This window comes from Meles meles, chromosome 9, assembly GCF_922984935.1.
Source record: "Meles meles chromosome 9, mMelMel3.1 paternal haplotype, whole genome shotgun sequence".
Taxonomy (NCBI): Eukaryota; Metazoa; Chordata; class Mammalia; order Carnivora; family Mustelidae; genus Meles; species Meles meles.
In genome coordinates this window covers 59,798,969-59,819,470 of record NC_060074.1, presented here as the reverse complement: position 1 = coordinate 59,819,470, position 20,502 = coordinate 59,798,969, and the positions used below count along the sequence as shown (strand labels likewise).

At 35.7% G+C, this 20,502-nt stretch overlaps 1 protein-coding gene across 1 annotated transcript in view; it reads left to right on the top strand.

The window, feature by feature from the left end:
* Window positions 1–20,502, top strand: part of IFIH1 (interferon induced with helicase C domain 1) — a 55,430-nt gene that overhangs the window by 21,805 nt on the left and 13,123 nt on the right. Inside the window, exons 4-8 of the mRNA XM_046018163.1 lie at window positions 4,176–4,280; window positions 9,738–9,958; window positions 16,650–16,860; window positions 17,909–18,126; window positions 19,309–19,425. Coding sequence (XP_045874119.1) covers window positions 4,176–4,280; window positions 9,738–9,958; window positions 16,650–16,860; window positions 17,909–18,126; window positions 19,309–19,425 — 872 coding nt within the window. The remainder of the gene's footprint in view (window positions 1–4,175; window positions 4,281–9,737; window positions 9,959–16,649; window positions 16,861–17,908; window positions 18,127–19,308; window positions 19,426–20,502) is intronic.

Sequence of the window (20,502 nt, the reverse complement as noted above, 5' to 3'; positions counted from 1 at the left end):
AGCAACTTCATGAGAATTTAAGATTTGTTTCTCTTCATGATTCATTTCCTTTATCTAAAAGAATCATTCTCAAGATAAATGAGAAAGTAGAAACTACTACCTATGTTAAAAAAATTTAAGGGGGCGCCTGGGTGGCTCAGTGGATTAAGCCGCTGCCTTCGGCTCAGGTCATGATCTCAGGGTCCTGGGATCGAGCCCCGCATCGGGCTCTCTGCTCCGCGGGGGGCCTGTTTCCTTCTCTCTCTCTGCCTGCCTCTCTGCCTACTTGTGATCTCTCTCTCTGTCAAATAAATAAATAAATAAATAAAATCTTTAAAAAAAAAATTTAAGAAAAAAAGGTTAAGTCACTTGTTAGCAGTGGCTGCAGAGTTCAGATCTAGAGACTGTTTTGCTTGACTTTGTAACACAATGTTCTTTTCATGACAACACCCTGCCTCCAAGTGACTACTCTATTTTATCTGATCTATCATAGACATGACTTTGTTCATCAGGACATAAGTCCAGATTGACATACTGTGAAAAGTACAAAGAATAAAACAAAATAATCCTATATATGTCAGTTGCAGGAATTCTTGGCTTATTAATTCAATAGCCTGGTTTAGTTCTGGTATCACATAATCAATTGATCTGACTGTGTGTTTGTGTGTGTGTGTGTGTGTGTGTGTGTGTGTGTGTGTGTGTGATTTTTTAAACATGATTTCTTTAAGTGAATGCAGGAAGAAAATCTCTGGGGAAGATATTCTTAATGTTATGGGAGAGTCAGTATATTTTCTTTTATTATTAAAGTTATTTCCTTTAGTACTTCTCTTTCTATGAAATAAAAAAAAATATATCAAGTGCATAAGAATTTGCTGCCTAGGAAACAAAATTATTTTTGTGTTGAGAAACTGGAGATTTTTTATATCCTCAAAATGACAAAGAAATAGACCTCTATATATTCACTTTCATTTTCATAACTATCTCTAGAAGAATTATTCCAATTAATTTTGTTTAACAAGGATGGAAGTGTTCCTCTTTTATTTGTGTGCAGAAAAGTAAATTTCAAAATTTGTGTGGATGTTTAAATATAATGTAAATGAAAGTCTATTGATGAAATTAGAAATGTTAGCAAAGTAAAACAATCCCTCTTCTTTTTTCCCCCCTTGGGAAGATAAACTGTTTCAAAATTGACAGAAAATTGGACATTACAATGAAAATGTCTATATGCTTTAAAATAATAGCAACAACAACAGCAATAACCACCTTTCATTTCACTTAACATTTGGATAGAGGATTGTTTGCTTATTTATAAAGCTTTGTACAAATCATCAAAAAACACTGGAATACCAGGTTTGGATTCAGAAAATAGGGACTTCTCTCTCGGCCCCATTCTAGCTGTGTGATCAGGATAAATCATTTAACTTCTCTGGGCCTCTGTGTATGGTCTGTAAAACTAAGGTGATGATAGATATCTACCACAGAAGATGTGAGGTTTAAAGTGTAATTTACATCTGTGAAAGCACCGAGCTCAGTGTCTTCCTAACACATTGCAAATTTGTTTGTAAAGTCAAAATAATCCATGAAATACACTTAATAATACCCTATTTCTGGGAGGAACTTTCTTTAATACTTATAAATTAATCATGCACTTTGCACTAAATAGCTCTCCCAAGCTTACATATGTTAAAGCAAAGCATGGGGGGAAACCTAGACTTTACAAATATACAAAGTAGTTTTAAGATTGTTGTTTAACTGCAGTGATTAGAAAATGAAATGAAAATCAAGTATAATTTCCATTTGTATTACATTTAGTGGGAAACCTAAGGATATAGGGTTAGATTATAGATAATACTTGTTAGTATTTTTTAGTATTTATGGTATTATTTTCAGTTCTCACACCATATTTAAAACAACAAATGAAAAGCGTGTCAAAATTTACTTTTTTGCTTCAGAAATCGTAGTCTATACTTCTAGAGCTAGAATTATCCTTGCAATGACATTTTCCCCATCTCATTTTACACCTTGCCTTTTCCTTACAAATCATATTCTCTTTTCATCAGTACATCTGCCCAAAACTCTCTTCTGCATGACAGTTCTATCCCACACTCGCCTCTAAGCTTCTAACAAGGCGTACCTCTGGGAATTGCAAAGTGCCATATTTAAAATCTCTCTGTGAGATATACAGGTTTTCCCGTGTGATCATAAGGGATTCCTCAAATTTGAGTTTGAGAGCTAATCTACGACAACTGGTAGGCACAGTATTTTCACATTAGTATATTTATGTTGTGCTAATATACTTAAACAGTATGTATGTCCATTGAGAATTTCTTATCAGCACTTAACTTTTAAGAAAAGATATCTTATATATTTGATTGGGGTCAGCTGTAATTCCATTATATTTCATGCTGACTAGGCTTATCCGAGTTGGAAGGGAGATGTCACAGACATCTCGGATGCTCAGGGAGTACTAGTCAGCAATAAAAAGGAACAAATTACTGATATAAACAATGTGGAATCATCCCGAACGTCTTACACTAAGTTCAAGAAGTCAAACAGAGGGTACATACTGTGTGAATCCATTTATGAGACATTCTGGAGAAGGTGAGACTCTAGGGACAGAAACTAAATCAGGGACTACTAGGGGGCAGCAGGAGAGAAATGACAAAAAAGGGGCCTGAGGGGACTTCTTTTTTGGCGGGGGGGGACAACTTCTGTGGTGATAGAAAAATCTTGCTTGTGGTGGTGGTTGCAAAACTGTATACATTTGTCAGATTCATCAAATTAAACCTACCTAAAAGAACAAACTTTTTAAAAAGAGTGATTATAAAGATAGTTAAAAAAGATAAATTGTACCTCAGTGCACCAACTTAAAAAAAAAAACTGGTTAAGGAAAATGAAGACACTTGTCTTTTTGAAGAGTTGTACCCTGTCTTTTTCCAGAGAAGTTTTATTGATAATATACTTAGTGCATTTTTCAGCCACTTCTATTTCTAGCTCTAATGTGTGACACTCAGACTAGTCTAAGTAGCTAAAGGCTACCTTCATGTAATTTATTTAGTGCATTTGGGAGCTTAAGCATGAAATGATAATTATGTAGCAAGTATAAATATTATGAAATGTTATTAATTTTAAGAAGAACACTATTTAATGGAACTCGTGCCCTAACAATACTCCAACTCCTTGATTTCTATTTCATTTTCCAATCACCAGCAACTGAGCTACAGTGCTAAGAGCTGATTGTACCTAATATTATTTAATGGCGATCAAATTCTAGGAGGCAAATTGTCCTAGCCCCACTTTAACTAACAGCAAGACAGGCTCAGAGCAACCTCAACAGCCAATTTCACGAATCCTGATTCCAGAGCCGATGTTTGTTGCCATCTTTCATTTACTTTTACTAGTTCAGCAATAGTTCTGATCCTTGTGGATGAGATTGCATAAGTCCTTGGCAATAAACTGTAAAGAGGGATGTCTTCCCTGGGGGAGGGGGTGAGATTTTCAAAAAGAATTGATACCGGGTACTGAAAACCAAACATCGGGATTTACAAATTAAGGGAGTCCTCTTGCCCTTCATCTTCACTGTAACTTTTTGATGGAAGCTTAGTTTAATTGTAGTAAAGCAAAACATTGATTTCCAACCTCACAGAAGCTTCTAGTACAACTGCCATGCCAGGCTCTAATGAGATTCTTTTTGAGCAAATTTTTTTGGAGATTTTTAAAGTTACATTTATCACTGAGCTGTTATTTTCCTAACCCATTAACAGAACCGTGTATTTTATTAATTTTTTATACTGTACTAATTTCCTACCATATTGTGTTAAAATAACTCAGGGGATTACTATGTAATACTTTGTGTTTCAATGCCATTATCAAGCGTAGATTTTCTTTTCTGGGACAAAATTCCCATGTTGGGGGGACAACAAGCGTCATAACTGTTTACAAGTTTGTATTTCCTCTCATCGGGCGTGCGGTAAAGTAGGTGTGCGTGTTTGATTCCCTACCCCGCAGCTGCTCATCCATAGTGGAGTTTCTAAACATTGCTTGCCAGAAACTCTTACCTTTTATTCACAATCGTCTGGGTGTGCCTTTTCCACTTGCATTGAACTGCATGTACTGTGTGCTGTAGAGGTGTGCAGTTAAAATACGTTTATTCTCAGAAATATTTTAAAAATATTTTAAAATGTTTTCCTTTGCAGAATCAGACACAAGTTTGGCAGAAGGAAGTGTCAGCTGCTTAGATGAAAGTCTTGGACATAACAGCAACATGGGCAGTGATTCAGGCACCATGGGAAGTGATTCAGGTACTGCCTAACTGTTGTGTAAACCTTAAAAAGTGTGAAATAAGACGCCATATAGTGGAAAGCATGGGGGCTGTTCATACCCTCCCTAATGGATTTATGCAATTAAAGCAATTCTTTTCTACAGTTGAAGTTCTTTTGGAACTTTGCCATTCACTTTCTTTAAAAGTACAACTTACAAAAGTCTTAGCATCAAGCTCTCTCATTTTGGATCCGGGATTTATCTTTTTGGTGTAGATAAGAACACATGCATATGCCACATTCCATAGAGTCAGGTCACCTATTTTATTCATGCTCTCCCTTTCCGTTAAGTTGACTGCATTCAAATCATGTATTCAGTTTGGTACATGTGTTCCTGTACCCTACCTTTTTTTTTTTTTAAACAACATTTTAAATTAAAAAAAAATAATATTGTCAATAAGAGGATTGTGACTCTAGATTAACTGCAGGTAACAAGAGTCCTTTATTTTTTTAATTTTATTTTATTTAAATTCGATGAATTAACATATAATGTATTACTAGTTTCAAAGGTAGAGTTCAGTGATTCATCAGTTGCATAGAACACCCAGTGCTCATTACATCACGTGCCCTCCTTAATGCCCAACACCCAGTTAACAAGAGTCCTTTTAAAAAGAAAAACTACAAATTACACATGCGGTTAAAAGAGTTTCAATTTGTCTGAATAGCTCTTGCATAGAAGTAGAGTTTCCAAAAATATTTTTGTCACCAAATGAGGACTTTATTAGGTGTTTCCCAAATTGCTCTCTTAGTTGGATATCACACCAACAATAAATGAGAGTGCCTTTTCCCAGTCCCACACTTCAGCAGTACTTCCTGTTATCAGATTGCCTAAATTCTGTTAGTCTGGTCGATTTCATATTGCTTCTTTCTGTTGTTTGAATGTGCAATTCCAGTGATTACAACTGAACTAAAATGTTAACATTTTCTAAGAAGAGGTGATAGAACCTTGGATATCTGTTGGATATCTTGGATATCTGTTAACATTTTCTAAGAAGAGGTGATAGAACCTTGGATACACCTTTCCGTGTTTGTCTGTGCACTTGAACTATTTCATAATTAAAATTAACAAATTATAAACAAACAAAAAATGCTTTGCAATGTGGCCAGCTAAGAATCAGTAGGAAACTGGCAAATTAAGAAACACAAATTACTTTATTATTCATTTGTTCTGTGATTGAGTTGTAGAAAAAACTTGGAAAATATTATGTACTTCAGATTCCCTTGGGTTGTGAGAATTACCAAAATTTAGCTAGAAGAGTCGTTAAGGGATAAAATCATTTACATAAAATCATTTACATCTGCCCTAAAAGCTTTCCAGGATTTTAAAGGGTTAACTCATTTTCTGTTCACTGCACTCAGTGTTTATTAAGTTATTGCCCTATGCTTATTTCTGCGGGTTGTATTTGATTTTTCCATACTTGTTATACAGTTGTTAGATTTAATAATTAACATTTCTATTAAATGTTATTGATGTTAGAACTCAAAATATGTTCTAGCTAATATTTAACATCTTTATGGTTGTTTTAAGCTTCTGGACCTCATCCTAATTTTTGTTTGTCTAAGTAAGGGCTTTTCAACAATATTCATTCATTCAATAAATATTTAATGGGCATCCTGTATGTGCTGGGCATTTTGTCTATCTAGTGCTGTTAGTGAATGTAACTATTTGCTGATTTTCAGTCCTCAGTGTGGCATGAAAGACGTGATAAATCTGAACGCAACCTACTTTTAAAAAGCAAATACATTTTCAAAGGCAAATACATTTGAAGACAAACACATTTTCAGAGGGCATCATTGATGTTCTAGATGGGGTCCGTGCTTAGAAACAAAGAATTACTTCGCATAGTGGGTAGTAAAATTCTGAATTCATAAAATTATGAAATTCCTTTCCCTCAGGTGCATGATACAGAGCAAAGTAGAAATCAATGCAAAAAAAGGGATTAGATAAATTGCAAATTGGTGCACATAGATTGAATTTCTGAAAAGCATGACAATGTTTGGGATAATATTTTAACTTTTGAGGTTAACATCGAAGAGACTCTATCCCATATGTCCTTTGTCTGCCTTCAACAATTACATAATGGGACATAAGGATCATGGATGTGACCCAAGACCATAACATTTTGCTCCTCTGTGGAAGTGTTATATCATACTAAAACATGATTAATGATGCTCTTAAACTTTAAATATTCTCATTATGCTATGGAAGGCTTTTTTGCTTTTCTGTCTCTCATTTTTAGAGAGATATACTGCATCTCACAAAGTGGCAATATTTTTGGCAATACACATTGGCCTGATATGTAGAAAGTGTTTCCTTACTATTTCGAGGTAATACCTATTAATATTTGTCCAGCTGGAATGGCGTGTTTTTCCATAGTTACATACTATAGGTAAAGGAATACTTTGTCGATTTCAAACACATGCAGTGACAGACCTTTTCTCTCCAAGAATAACTCAGCTGTCAAAATCAATGTGAGAATGAAATGTGCCACATGGTGTAGTTCCAATAAAATGTTATTATTTAAGTCCAATTTGATTTTATTTTTTGACCATTTATATGGTATAGTATAATTTCAAGGTCTTCAATCAATATTCGTTGTAGAGGGAGGGTGCAATGTTATTCAAAGCTTGTGCATATTTTAAATACCACATTCATTATTGCATTTAATTGATTTTGCTTTTTCAAAGCAAGCCAAAAAGAAACAAACAAACAAAAAAAAAACCAAACAAACAAAAACCCAAACATTTCTTTTATAAAGGAAATTGGCTCCTGGCTCATTGACACCAGCCCAGTTCTCTCCTTCTGGTGACAGAGAAGAGAAAATTCTCTTTTCATTGCTTATGTGGATAAATTCTTCCATCCCTATGTCAGAGGATGTGATAAGGCAAGAATCAGGCTGAATATTTAGCACTCACCCAGCTCTTCTTTGGATGCTGTTCTCACAATGAATCCAACTCTCATTTTTTTCCATGTTCACTCTGAGCTTCTCTTTTAAACTTGGGGCTACCTATCAAGTTTCCCAGACTTGACTCAAAATTATAGATGCGAATTGAGCTATCTATCTAATAGCCAGACATTTTTAGTGGCTACAGTATAGTACTTTAGACTTTGAAGTCCTTGAAGACAAGGACCATATTCATGGGACTGTGTCGCATGTAATAGGCACCTCGTTAATATTTGCTGCAGAATGAACTAGTGGGACATGATGAGTTAAGCAGCAGTGAAACAACACGAGTTTGCTCCGGAACCAAATTTTGAACATGATAGCCCTTTTAACATCTTCACTCAGCTTACATTTATTAGTACAATAAATATCTAGCCTGCATAAGTGGAATCGGTGTTTTACTCATTTGACTTAGTCTTAGATTACTTGGGGAAGAGATAAGAAATTGCCCTAAGTGTCTCTTTTTAATTTGTGTTACCCAAGGACATAGTAGTAAGCATGAAAAACAAAAAGTGAACCTGATTATTTAAAGAGTGAAAAGAACCTGATATTAAAGACTGCAACTATAGCAAGGGAAGCAGAATTTTATTATTTTTTAATATCATGAAAAAATAGACCTAGAGTGAAATTAAAGGGAATTTACTAATCTCTTTTAAGGAATTTCCTAAATTAAATATCGATTTAGTGAAAGTAAGTTCCTGGATCTTGGGGTTAAACACAATTTAAAGTACATCCATCTTCCTTTGCAAATGTTCTTGCACTTTTGGAAAAATTAGGTAATCAATGCTGGGAATATAGGCTGAATATTAGGATCTTCTATAAAAGCCACTTAGGAGAGAAGTAAAGATAATCTTAAATAAATTTGAAACTTACATAAATATAATAGAAGGTGACTTATTATGATTGCTGTAAAGTTCAAAGCAAACATGGAGAGCAAACTTGTAAACGTGTATCTTTAAATGCTGGTGATCTCAGATGGGTTTTTCCTGAAAATCCTATTAAATGAATCAGCAGATGATCCAGTGATAACTTAAATGTATTGCTTCTTTGTTTACTCATCCACAGAGAAGGCAAATTTCCTGCCGGGTTAGTAGATGACTCTTACTAAATGATATTTGGTGTGAATTTTCCTACCTGTGCAGATAGTACTATCACAACAAGCTAAAACCCATTTAAAGAGAATCATCCAGTTGCTGAAATGCTAAAACCCATTTAAAGAGAATCATCCAGTTGCTGAAATGGAATCATCAGCAACTTTTGTGAAGTTAATGGGATTTTGTTAGTTTAGTTTTATTGCAATCATTGATAAGAGAAGGAACACTTCATGTGTAATGAAATACTAAGTGCTGTCATTTCATTTTTTTCTTATGATTACATAAGGCAAAAGATGGGCTTTTAAATTGATATAATATTTATTTTACTGCATTCCACATGATAGATTATACATTTTTAGATTTTTTTCCCCTGGCCAATATAGATAAATGTGATCACTTTTAAACAGAGTATGTTTAAACCAAGATATGTTATAATAATTTTATTCTAATGTTCAATAAATTAATATATGTTAGTACTTTATGAGAATTTTAAATTTAGAAATCTGTATTAATTGGGAATATTTTTACTGTATTGCACTTTGAGTTTCAGGAAAATATGAACACGTGGAGAATACATATAAGGAAGGGATAAAGATCACAATTAAAACTAAATGCCAAAATCCATCGCAAGTCAGTTTAAACCAACAAAATTGTTTTTTATCTTTTAATGAAAACCTATCAGTTAAAGGCTTGCATGGGAGGAGTTTTTCCCCCCTCTCCCTAAATATGTTTAATCTAGCTACTTCACATGGCAAAAGTAGGATTTATTTATTATTTTTATTTTATTTATTTATTTTGTTTTGCCATTTTTGATGTTTGAGATAGATAGATGGTCAGGCTTTTGGGTATTCGGTTGTCAGATAAAGTTTTTCAAGTAAAGGAAAGTACAATCAGCTATAATATCTTCTTTGCAATAAAAAGTAAGGAGGGGTGGTGATGACAATGACTCATTCTTTTTCAGTTCCTCTTGATTCGTAGGTGGCAAGACTATGGAGAAACAAGTAGGGCATAAGGGCTCAACAAAGAACCGGAAAGCCTGATGCATTAAGAATGATTCCTGCCAATCCTGTACAGCAGCCCTTCTTGCAATTTTGCCTGGCTTTGCCCACTCTGTGAAAAGACTCCCATGTTACCTCCCCTCCTGTCCTCCATCCTGTTAATTCCCTTCCTCTGCCCCTCCGCCCCCAGGCCACTTCCAGAATGGGGTGCCTGGGCCGACCCCGCAGATGCCGGCAGAGAGCTGACACCCATATGGTACAGAAAACAGAAAAACGGATTGGTTTGGACCACACATGAAAAAGGATTTAAGCCACGAGAAGCCTATGCTGGGTTTCAGACTTCCTAGCCTGTGTTATTTTATTGCCCGTTCTCTTATTTTTCTACCTTTTAATTTCCTTCAGATGAAGAGAATGTGGCAGAAAGAGCATCTCCTGAGCCAGAATTGAACCTCAGGCCTTACCAGATGGAAGTCGCCCAACCAGCCTTGGAGGGGAAAAATATCATTATATGCCTCCCTACAGGGAGTGGGAAAACCAGAGTGGCTGTTTACATTGCCAAGGAGCACTTGGACAAGAAGAAAAAAGCATCTGAACCTGGAAAAGTTATAGTTCTTGTCAATAAGGTATTCAAGTAGCACATAGTGCAACAGTGTTTATTTTCACTTTATTTTTCCGATGCATTTGTAAAATGACATATATAACAATGGACACACAGACTTAATGTAATTAAGAGTAATGTCGAAATAAGTAATTTATTTTAAGTCTTTGCTTTTACAGATATATGTAATATTCAAGTTATTATCTTTTAAAATGAATTTTTCATAACACCAGAGCATAAATCAAATAACTTACACATAAATACTTATATGTAAAGAACAATACATTTACCCAGATATTCCTTAAGGTTAACTGGCACTAATTTAAGTTATCGGTACACAGATATGAATGACCCCAAAATATTACTGGGTCCGAAATATTCTACGATCAAATATTGTCTTTTGGAATCTCTTTGACTGTTGACCCTTAGTCAAAAGTGGTAAGTCCTCTTTACCAGAGATTAATCATTTGTTTGAAGACAAAAAGAAAATTAAGTGACTATTTGGCTAATCTAAATCAAGTTAAACAGGAAAATAGAGGGGCACCTGGGTGGCTCAGCCAGTTAAGCATCTGTCTTCGGCTCAGGTCGTGATCCCAAAGTTCTGGGATCAAGTCCCACATCGTGGCGGGGGAGGGGGGGGTCCTTGCTCAGCAGGGCGCCTGCTTCTCCCTCTGCCCTCTGCTCCCCCTGCTTGTGCTTGCTCTCTCTCTGCAAAATAAATAAATAAAATCTTTTTTTAAAAAAGGAAAATAGATAACTAACTTCCAAGAATTATATATAGATATTACTTGAAATGCAACTGAGGTTTTCCTGTAATAATTTATATATTGGGGTATCTAAAGAACAATCTTCATAAACAGGTTTAAGTCTTCTTCACTATAAAATAAAATCTAGTTATTTGAGCTTTATTTAGATAAATGAATTTACTAATTTGTAAATTTGATATTGGGCAGATTACTCTTTACTTTGTGGAGTAAAACTGAGTATACATTTCCATGATCAGACATGGTCTTTTTTCTGTTACTTATACCATAACTAGATTTTCATCATTTCCTTTACCAAAAATATAGTAATGGATTATACGGCTTTTCTATATTCTTGGATTTCTATCATGCCAAAGGTTTTAGTTGCAACCTGTATTTTGGTACCAAAGAAGCATACTCAGAATCTATGATCTGAATAATTTCTTTTCTTAAAATATTTTATTTATTTACTTGAGAGAGAGAGAGAGAGCGCACGCGCACAAGTGGGATGAAGGTCAGAGGGAGAAGCAGACTCCCTGCTGAGCAGAGAGCCTGAGGTAGGACTCCATCCCAGGACAAGGCAGATACATAATGACTCGGTCACCCAGGTGCCCTATGATATGAATAATTTCTATCATGTATTTCCAAATGCATTTTGTATGTAACTGCTAAGTTGAAAAACCTCTTCTTTATACTTGAATGCCTACTATTAAAACAGTTTTATTTCTCTTGTGACAATAGTGATACATTAGATTTTATTTGTGATTAGCCTTTCTCATATACTCTTTTTTTAAAGATTTTATTTATTTATTTGATAGACAGAGATCACAAGTAGGCAGAGGCAGGCAGAGAGAGAGAGGGAAAAGCAGGCTCCCTGCTGAGCAGAGAGCCCGTGCGGGGCTCAATCCCAGGACTCTGGGATCATGACATGAGCCAAAGGCAGAGGCTTTAACCCACTGAGCCACCCAGGTGCCCCTCATGTATACTCTTTATAAAGGACATTATCTTTTGGAATGAAATGAATCTAGCTTTGAATACACCTTCTACCCACCAGTAGTTTGACTTTGGACAGATTCCTAACTTATCCTTGCTTTAGTTTCCTCATCTGTAAAACGAACAAAATAATACTGCCCTGTGCAGTTGCTCTAAAATTTAAATTAGATAATCTATCTTAAGCCTGGGAATGAGTCAGGAAGTTTTAGTTCTTTCTCCCACTCCCTCTTCCTCACCTCCATAACTAATTAAATGGAACTCCTTACCCAGTGAACAGGGTCTTAAGTGCCAGGTTTAGAGAAGAGAACAAAGTTAACTGGATTTGAAGATACTTCTTCTGGGGTTCTTGATACCATTTGAATATTCTGCAGTTTCCTCAAACTGAGGCTTCACCATCTCCCTCCCTAAAGGCTCTCCTTCCGTCTCCCTAACTGTCTCCTTGTTAGTTACACCACCTCCTCCAAAGGATGAAGCTTCAACACCTGGGAGATATTTTTAATGCATCTGCTTCCTTCCCTTCTCTTATCAGGCCGCAGGGTCATAAACCCTTAGAGCTGAAAGCGGGCTTCAGGATCCAGCTCTCATCTCATCTCTTGTCTCTGCTAAGTAAGCTGGGATATCCAGAAAGTCCCACTTTTAATAAGATAGCTTGATCCATTCTTTGAATGACTGGCAGTGATGGAAAGCCCTACCAAAACCTGTTTCTCAGGAATCCACACTCATTGGTTAGAGTTCTTTCCAGTGCGATTATACAGAGTAAGGATTACTTCTCTTGCCTCTTGACTGCCCTTCACATAGAGAGGGCAGCAATGTGCCTCCTGAGTCATTTTTTTTTTGTTCCCTGGGATAAATATTCCCAGTTCCTTCATTTTTCATATAATATGGTTTCCAGATTTTTCATCATCCTGAGTGCCCATAGTTTTTGAGATATTTATTTAAGACCTTCTTCAAATATAAATAAGTAAGACCTTCTTCAAATGCTTCCAAAGCATCCAGAATTGGGTAAAATACTATTCATACAGTCTTACTGAAGCAGACTATAAGAGAGATGAGATGTGATTCTAAACCCATGACCAGGTTCGCCTTTTTCACCGGTGTCAGCACTCACAGACTCATCTGGAGTTTGCCATAAACTAAAAGCCTCAGTTTCTTTTTTGTCTGAAAATCTGCTAAACTAGAATTCCTTTAAGTTATTTTTGTGCAGTTAATTTCTAAATCCAAATACTTATTCATTTCTTCATCTCATGCATGTTGATTGATCTCAGGTTTTTGTATGCCTCTCACGCGCTTTGTTCTTATAATGGCTTCTCCTCTTGTGCGGTATGCTCATCACAAGTCTTTCGTTTCATTGGATCTGGGTGATTCTTGCAAATCCACATGAGCAGCCATGTTTAAATGTTAAATTATCCTCCCTAATTTTTCGTATTCACTGTACTGTTGTGCAGACATATAAGGACATAAGTCTAATTCATCGTCTGCTCCCTTATTGTTTTTCCCTAAGAATTACTAGAAATCCCTCCACTACTTCTTCCATATATGTCGTAACTGTTGACTTTTTCATCCCATTTCTTTCCATTTTAAAGTAACCTGAGCTTCAGTTCTCTTCAGCTGAGCCTGGCCCTGTATGTCCCATCACCTTACTTCTGTATTTGACCTAATAGACGGTACTGTAACCCTTGATCTCGAAAAGAGAAATCCTGTCCCCGCTAACATCGTTTACTTTCATCTCCCTGCCTCCATGCTTTCCAAAGTTATCGCCTTCAAATGCAGGGAGAAATGAAAACACCACCTGTGTTCCCAGACTTTCTATTTCCTATCTAGGGCTTCAACATCACGAGAGATAAATCCCAGGTTCCTTCAGATGCTATAATGCAGCCCCATATGATTCAGCAGAAGTGGGTAGCAGTTGGGTTTGATTAGGCTTGGCAGACATGCTGTCACATCTCAGGAAAAGGCTCCAAGAGGACCACACACCTCCCAATTAGCCATGTCAAACTTGCATCTGGCTTTCTCTGTGTCCTTCAGTAGGAAGTCAACGCCACCCAGAGAGAGTATCAGGATTTCCAACACCTGCTACCTCCTGTGAAAACTTATTTTTGTTCTGTAGATCAGAAGATACTGCTTCTTTGGAAGGGCTTGACTCATCCTTGATGGGCAGAACCCCAGGTTGCTATTGTCACCTTGGCATCGAGATTCTTCAAGCCTTCAGCAGCATGGGGGGATTGAAAGACAAATCAAAGGCAGATCCTGTTCTCAGGAACTGCACTCCAAGAAGTGAGAGATGTGTATTAATAATAAGATGATTAATATTGCATTGCACTTCATGGTGTAATATTAATTATTTTATTCTATCTCATTAAATCCACACAGCTCCTTTGTGAGGTAACCCTACTTATCCTCATTTTACCCATCAGAAAACTGGGGCTCTGAGTTGGTCTGTCAGGGCTCATCCTGCCAATAAGCTGCAGAGCTGAAAGGTCAGCCTTATCTTCTGAAGCCAGCTGCCCTTCTTTTTTTCACTACACTGCTTTGAAGGAAAGGATCAGCAAAGTATCAGGGAAGTTTTTTGAGGACCAGAAAAATGACAGCCTCTGTTTCGGTTAATTTTCACAACAGTGCTACCCTAGGTTAACATTATCCTCATTTTATTGATGTAGAAATTGAAGGGATTGCCCTGATTCAGTAACTTGTCCAAGGTCACATAATAAGTGGCTGAAGCAGTTTTCAGGGCTGACTTTCTCTCCTCTGGATCTTGCTATATCTTCCCACTAAGTTTAATTTTCATTCTCTTCTTCAGAATCTTTCTTACTTCTTCAGATTAGTTCCTTTGTCTCATGTAAGTAGAATGAAAAGAGTAGTTCTAGAATACTGTGTCAGAAATGACTTTGTGTAAGAGAGAGGAGAGCTGCGGTTCTCACATTTTAAAAACTCGCTGTCACATGAGAGGTTTCATATAAGTGTGTGGGTTATGCACACAGAATTGTGTCCCCAGAGATGGTCCCTGGGTTCAGTTACCCTTGGGTGGGGCCCAAGAGTCTGCATTTTCTAAATCTCTCAAGTGATTTTGTGACAGTTGGACCAGAAACTTGACTTTGACAACAAACAAACAAAAATAAAACAAAAAATGAAAACACTAATGGAAAGTTTCTCTTCTTATTTTTCTCACCTTATATTATTTTCTCTCACTTACCAGACTTGGTTATTGATTTTAGGGCTGCACCGTTTCCTTTAAATTCATAGATTCCATTTTACTCCTTTCCCCTCCACATGCACTCTTAATTTCATTATTTACACTGGACAGTGATACAAAGCATTGTTCTTTGTACACTGTTTTCAGCCAGGGGTATCAGCCAGCCCTCATTTTACACATAAGTGGGGCTCACTTCAGGTAAAAAGATGAATTACAGATGTTCTGCAGACCAGTGGAAAGATAGCCATTGATCACATTATCTGGTAATTATATTATGAGGAGTATAATGCCTACTCTTTGATGCTGGCCCTTGAAACTCTTCCTGCGCACTCTCTATTTGCCACACTGTACATGCCTAGGCTCCTGTGAGAAAAATTCTCTGAGGATATAACCTTCAAGATGGCCTGGTTATTCCTTTCCCTAATCTAGAAGGTATTCTAAAAGACTGGTAATGTGTAGCACTGAGGGGTCAATTCAACAACCTTCGGCAGACACTGTGACATACAGAGAGCAAGCTGAAAGGACTTTTTTTTTTTTTTTTTGCTACCATGCAACAAAATCTTTATTAAAAATTTCAACAGGTTCAGCTATTACTGAAAGTGGTAATTTAATTTTTAAACTTAATTTGGGGCAAATGGCCATAATTCAGAGTAATGCCATCACTGGGGACTGTAAATGCAACACTGAAGAATTAATGGCCACCCTTTAGACAGAGGACCAAGTACAGGGTTGAGGCTTTCTGGATGTTGTAGTCAGAAAGAATGTGGCCATCTTCCAGCTGCTTGCCTACAAAGATGAGCCTCTGCTGGCCAGGGGGATGCCTTCTTTATCCTGGGTCTTGGCCTTCACATACTCTATGGTATCAGTGGATTCCATCTCCAACATGGTGGTCTTGCAGGTCAGGGTCTTCCTGAAGACCTGCATTTTGACTTACTAGTGACAAAGGTACTGTGAATTGCCAACTACATTGAGTAACCTCAATGCCAACACACTCCCCTCAGTAACGCCAGTCACCTCTGAAAGATTTCCACTTATTTTGCTGATCTGTTTGCTCTTTTGTTCTTTCTCAGCCACCAAAGCTATTTTAGTGGTCTACCCCTTCATCTCACATTTGCTCTCCCAAGCAGTGTCTTACCTCCTCACTTTTGGTTCTCTGCTCCCTTCAGTTTTTTAGGCATGTTGCCTCTGGTCCCATCCCAAAACAAACAGCAGGAATAAATCAACACTAAACACAACTCACAAGGGTCCTATAAACTATTATACTAAATTTAAAATATCCGGCATGGTATTCACAGACCTTTATAGCCTGGCTCTGAGCTGTGAATTCAGAATTCATTTTTTATCCAGCCTTAGTTTTAATTTATCTTGTCACTGACCCATGGTTTACTAGATTAAAATTCTTTCTAAACCCTTCTTTTGAGTACTCAGTTACTTCGGCCCTCTTTGCTGTCACTTTGTGTGTATTTCTATGGGAGAATTATTACACTCTGTTTTAATAATTTGTGTTTTTTTGTTGTTTAGTCTTAGTCTATGTGCTCAACTAGACTGAGTTCCTCAAAGTTGTCAGCCAGATCTTAAACATCTTTATGTCTCAGATACAATGTCTACACTAATAGGCATCTAGTAAATGCTTATTGAAAATTAATGAATGTAATAATAGATAGGTTGTTATGCTTAATTAACTGTTAATGTAAACACCTCTGATAATGCTTGCCACATAGTAGGCCTTTGATCAATTCCTTTTTCCTGACCATGCTCTCTCTCTCTTTTTCATTTGGTCATTTTTAAAGGTACCACTAGTTGAACAGCTCTTCCGCAAAGAGTTTGAACCATTTTTGAAGAAATGGTATCATACAATTGGATTAAGTGGTGATACCCAGTTGAAAATATCTTTTCCAGAAGTTGTCAAAACCTATGACGTTATCATCAGTACAGCTCAGATCCTTGAAAACTCCCTTTCAAATTCAGAAAAAGGAGAAGATGATGGTGTCCAGTTTTCAGGTTGGTTTAAGTGTTTTAAGTGTTTATTTTTAGAAGAAGAAGAATTAGTAATATTGATGGTGGTAACAGGGTGTATTAGTTAAATAATTTTCAAAATGCTGATTTAAAACAATTATTTCTGATTTAGGGGCACTTGGGTGGCTCAGAGGGTTAAGTGTCTGACTCTTGATCTCAGCTCAGATCTTGGTCTCAAAGTCGTGAGTTCAAGCCCTGTGTTGGACTCCATGCCATGTGTGAAGCCTACTTAAAGAAAATAAAAGTAAAAATAAAAAGATTATCTTGATTTAGATTGTCTTTCATTCCTTAAGTTTTCATGAATTCTTCTACTTTCTTGGGGAAACACAAAAATTATGATACATTTTAATCAGATCACTTTATTTATATATGAATATGGTATTAAATCAAGCATTTACTGGACTTTCCATTTACTTTTCATTTTTAGGTACCAACAAGATATTTTCATATGCTAATGGAAACTGTTAGATATGCTATCTTTTCCATAGAATGAAATATAATCCTTTCTATTTTGTTGGGGAAGGGAAGGGAAAGTGAGAGAAAGGGAAAGAAGTATAAATAATCATTATATAATTGTATGTAATTAATTGTAATAATTGTAATAATTAAATGCAATGTTAAAACAAGGCAAATGATCTCTGTTTAAATGTTAAATGTTTGTTATTAAAAAAATCCTCTTCAACTTTAAATGTTTCATTAAAGAACAGAAGTGTAATCCTGATTAATTTGGGGGAATAAGGCAAGAATTGAATTCCATTCTGTGACACTTTTACATTTATAAACTTTTCAAAACTAATCTTTTAAGTAGGGATAATAACTAACAAGAACAGTTTCATAATTAATATAATTGGACCTCTGGATGTAAAGGTGACTAACACAGTCACATTGCCCTCTTAAAAAGTGAGAGGTCTGCGCTAGGATTCTGCTCAAGAAAAGACATTCCCGTGGCAGCTCAGTTTACTACCTTTAAGGTACTTTTTTTCACTCTGCCTTACTGGTATGGACAAATGAACCATTTGGATTTTCTTTTAAGACTTTTCCCTCATCGTCATTGATGAATGCCATCACACCAACAAAGAAGCAGTCTATAATAACATCATGAGGCGTTACTTGAGACAGAAGTTGAAAAACAATAAACTCAAGAAAGAATGCAAACCAGTGATTCCCCTACCTCAGATACTAGGACTAACAGCTTCACCAGGTGTTGGAGGAGCCAAAAGGCAAGCTGAAGCCAAGGATCATATTTTAAAAGTAAGCCATTAACTTTATGTAATACAACAACAGCAACCACAGCAACGACGACAGCACCCTAAAGCAAATGCCAGTGTTTCCTGGGCTTTTTGAGTAAGATTAGTCCAAGTGCCATGGAGGGCATAAAAGAAGGTATTCTATGATCATTGGTTAAGTAAAATCAGTATGTTTTTGCTAAGGTAAATATATTCAGTCTTCTACAAAACAGTAATATGCCCTAATAAATTACTATGGTACAGAAAAATACCGCAAAAATTATGGAGTATATAGAATCCATGAAAAATTGAGACAAACGAAATACCTTATTTTAAATATCTACTCCTATCATTAAACTTGATGATCCACTTGATAGAGAAATATGCACAATCTATGGAAATTACTAATTTTCATAATACTCCATGAGTTTCAAAATTGCGTATTTTCTTCTATGCCTTTTTTGTTCTGTGTGATTCTCAGATTCTGGGTAATTCAAATTAAATGAGAAACAGAGATATGAGAATCGCTAGTTGAGGCTGTACTATTTGTCAACTGATCCCAAATGGTAACACCACATCAAGTACTATTGATTTCAAGTGTTAAGTGAATTCAGAGTAACCTAAGGCAGAGAAACTAAGGCAATTGCATTTATATTTTAAGTTCTTTACTTGAAGTTGAATTCAGTAAAAATTATGTAAAACAGACAGAGGCACAATTATTTGTTCCAACATATAATTTATTATGGGATTAAGGACTAACACCAGTCTAGATCCAGGCACATCTAGGCTTTTGCTAATCCTAGCCTTGTCCTCCTTATGTGTGGAAGAGGGTGGTAATCTAATTCCAGGATGTCAAGATGACCTTTAAAATGTATTATATAATGCGGTTATCTCCTAGCCATTCTCTGCTGATCTCTGTAATTTGTTACACTGTTTCCATGTCAGTTTTTCCAGTTGGTAAATGGAATTTAAGGAATGAAAATAAATACACTTCCTTTTCTGGAATTATCCACCAAGATTTAGAAGATTTTTTTTTTTAGTCCATCCAGATAAATGTATTGGTTAATCAGATCTGCAGTAAAGCAATACTAAAATGCTATATTTATTTAGTCACGGTCACTATTTGTTATATAAAAATAATTCTGTATTGAATCAGTTGAAAAGGAAAAGTAAATATTTGAATATTGAAAAAAAATCTCTTTTCCAGATATGTGCTAATCTCGATGCATGTACCATTAAAACTGTGAAAGAAAATATTCATCAACTCAAAGACCAAATAAAAGAGCCATGCAAAAAGTTTGCAATTGCAGATGACACCAGAGAAGTATGTGCTTAAAATTTTATATGTATTAGATTTTTTGTTCTTTTGGTTTTTTATTATGTTCAATTAGCCAGCATATAGTACATCATTAGTTTTTGATGTAGTGTTCAACAATTCATTATAATACCATACTCAACTGAAAGATGCACAGATTTTTTATACCAACCATATTGATATAAATATAAAAAAAATTATCTTATATTTTTTGCAAAATAAGTTACAGTTTTATTCTTTTTTTAGTTATGAGGCAACAAAACACTACTGCAAATTCTATCTTCCAGGCTTCTTTTAGTTTTTCAGTTTATATGAAGAGAAGCTTGACTACATGTGAACCATAGGGGTGGGATGGAGAGGGTTGTATAGCTAAACTAGAGGAGTTACTGTAGTTCATTTTATTCTTTTTACTTTCTGGGTGAATTCCAGCACTAGTTTTCTGACGTTTCACAAAGCCATTTTGTTGCTACCAGGTTACAGTTGGTAATGATAATGGGGATCCTACCTAATTTGCATATTTACTTTCTTAAGACAATACTGACATGGTAAAGAAGTAAAATATTTACTTTGATGGTGCTTTTGCAATGAGTATTTTCACTGATTATAAAAATCAATTGTGTTAGTTTGGACATTATGACCAGTATATTATGTCAATACTTTCTTTTGTAAAATATAAAAACCATGGTAAGTTTTTGCTCTATGTACTTGATAAGCATGATCATTGAAAATCTACCTCAAAGGATATTAGGAATAAAATCATGAAATATGTATAGTAGACAATATTGTATTTGAAATGTAGTAGGCACTAACCCAATGTTACTGACCAATCTCCATAGATCAATGTTTTGGAAATTCTGAAGATGACTACTATCTATTCCAGCTGAACCAGAACATTTGAATATTCTTGATTTTCCTTTACTTCTTATTACTTACTCAGTTTTACTTAAAAATTTAAAAGCATGTTTCTACTCATAATCATTTTTAAAAACCCCACAACATCATCAGGATATGTTTTTAAAAGAAGTTGCTATCTTACTTTTTAACTGACTTATTTTGATGCACTTTTTATTGAAATATAACAGACAT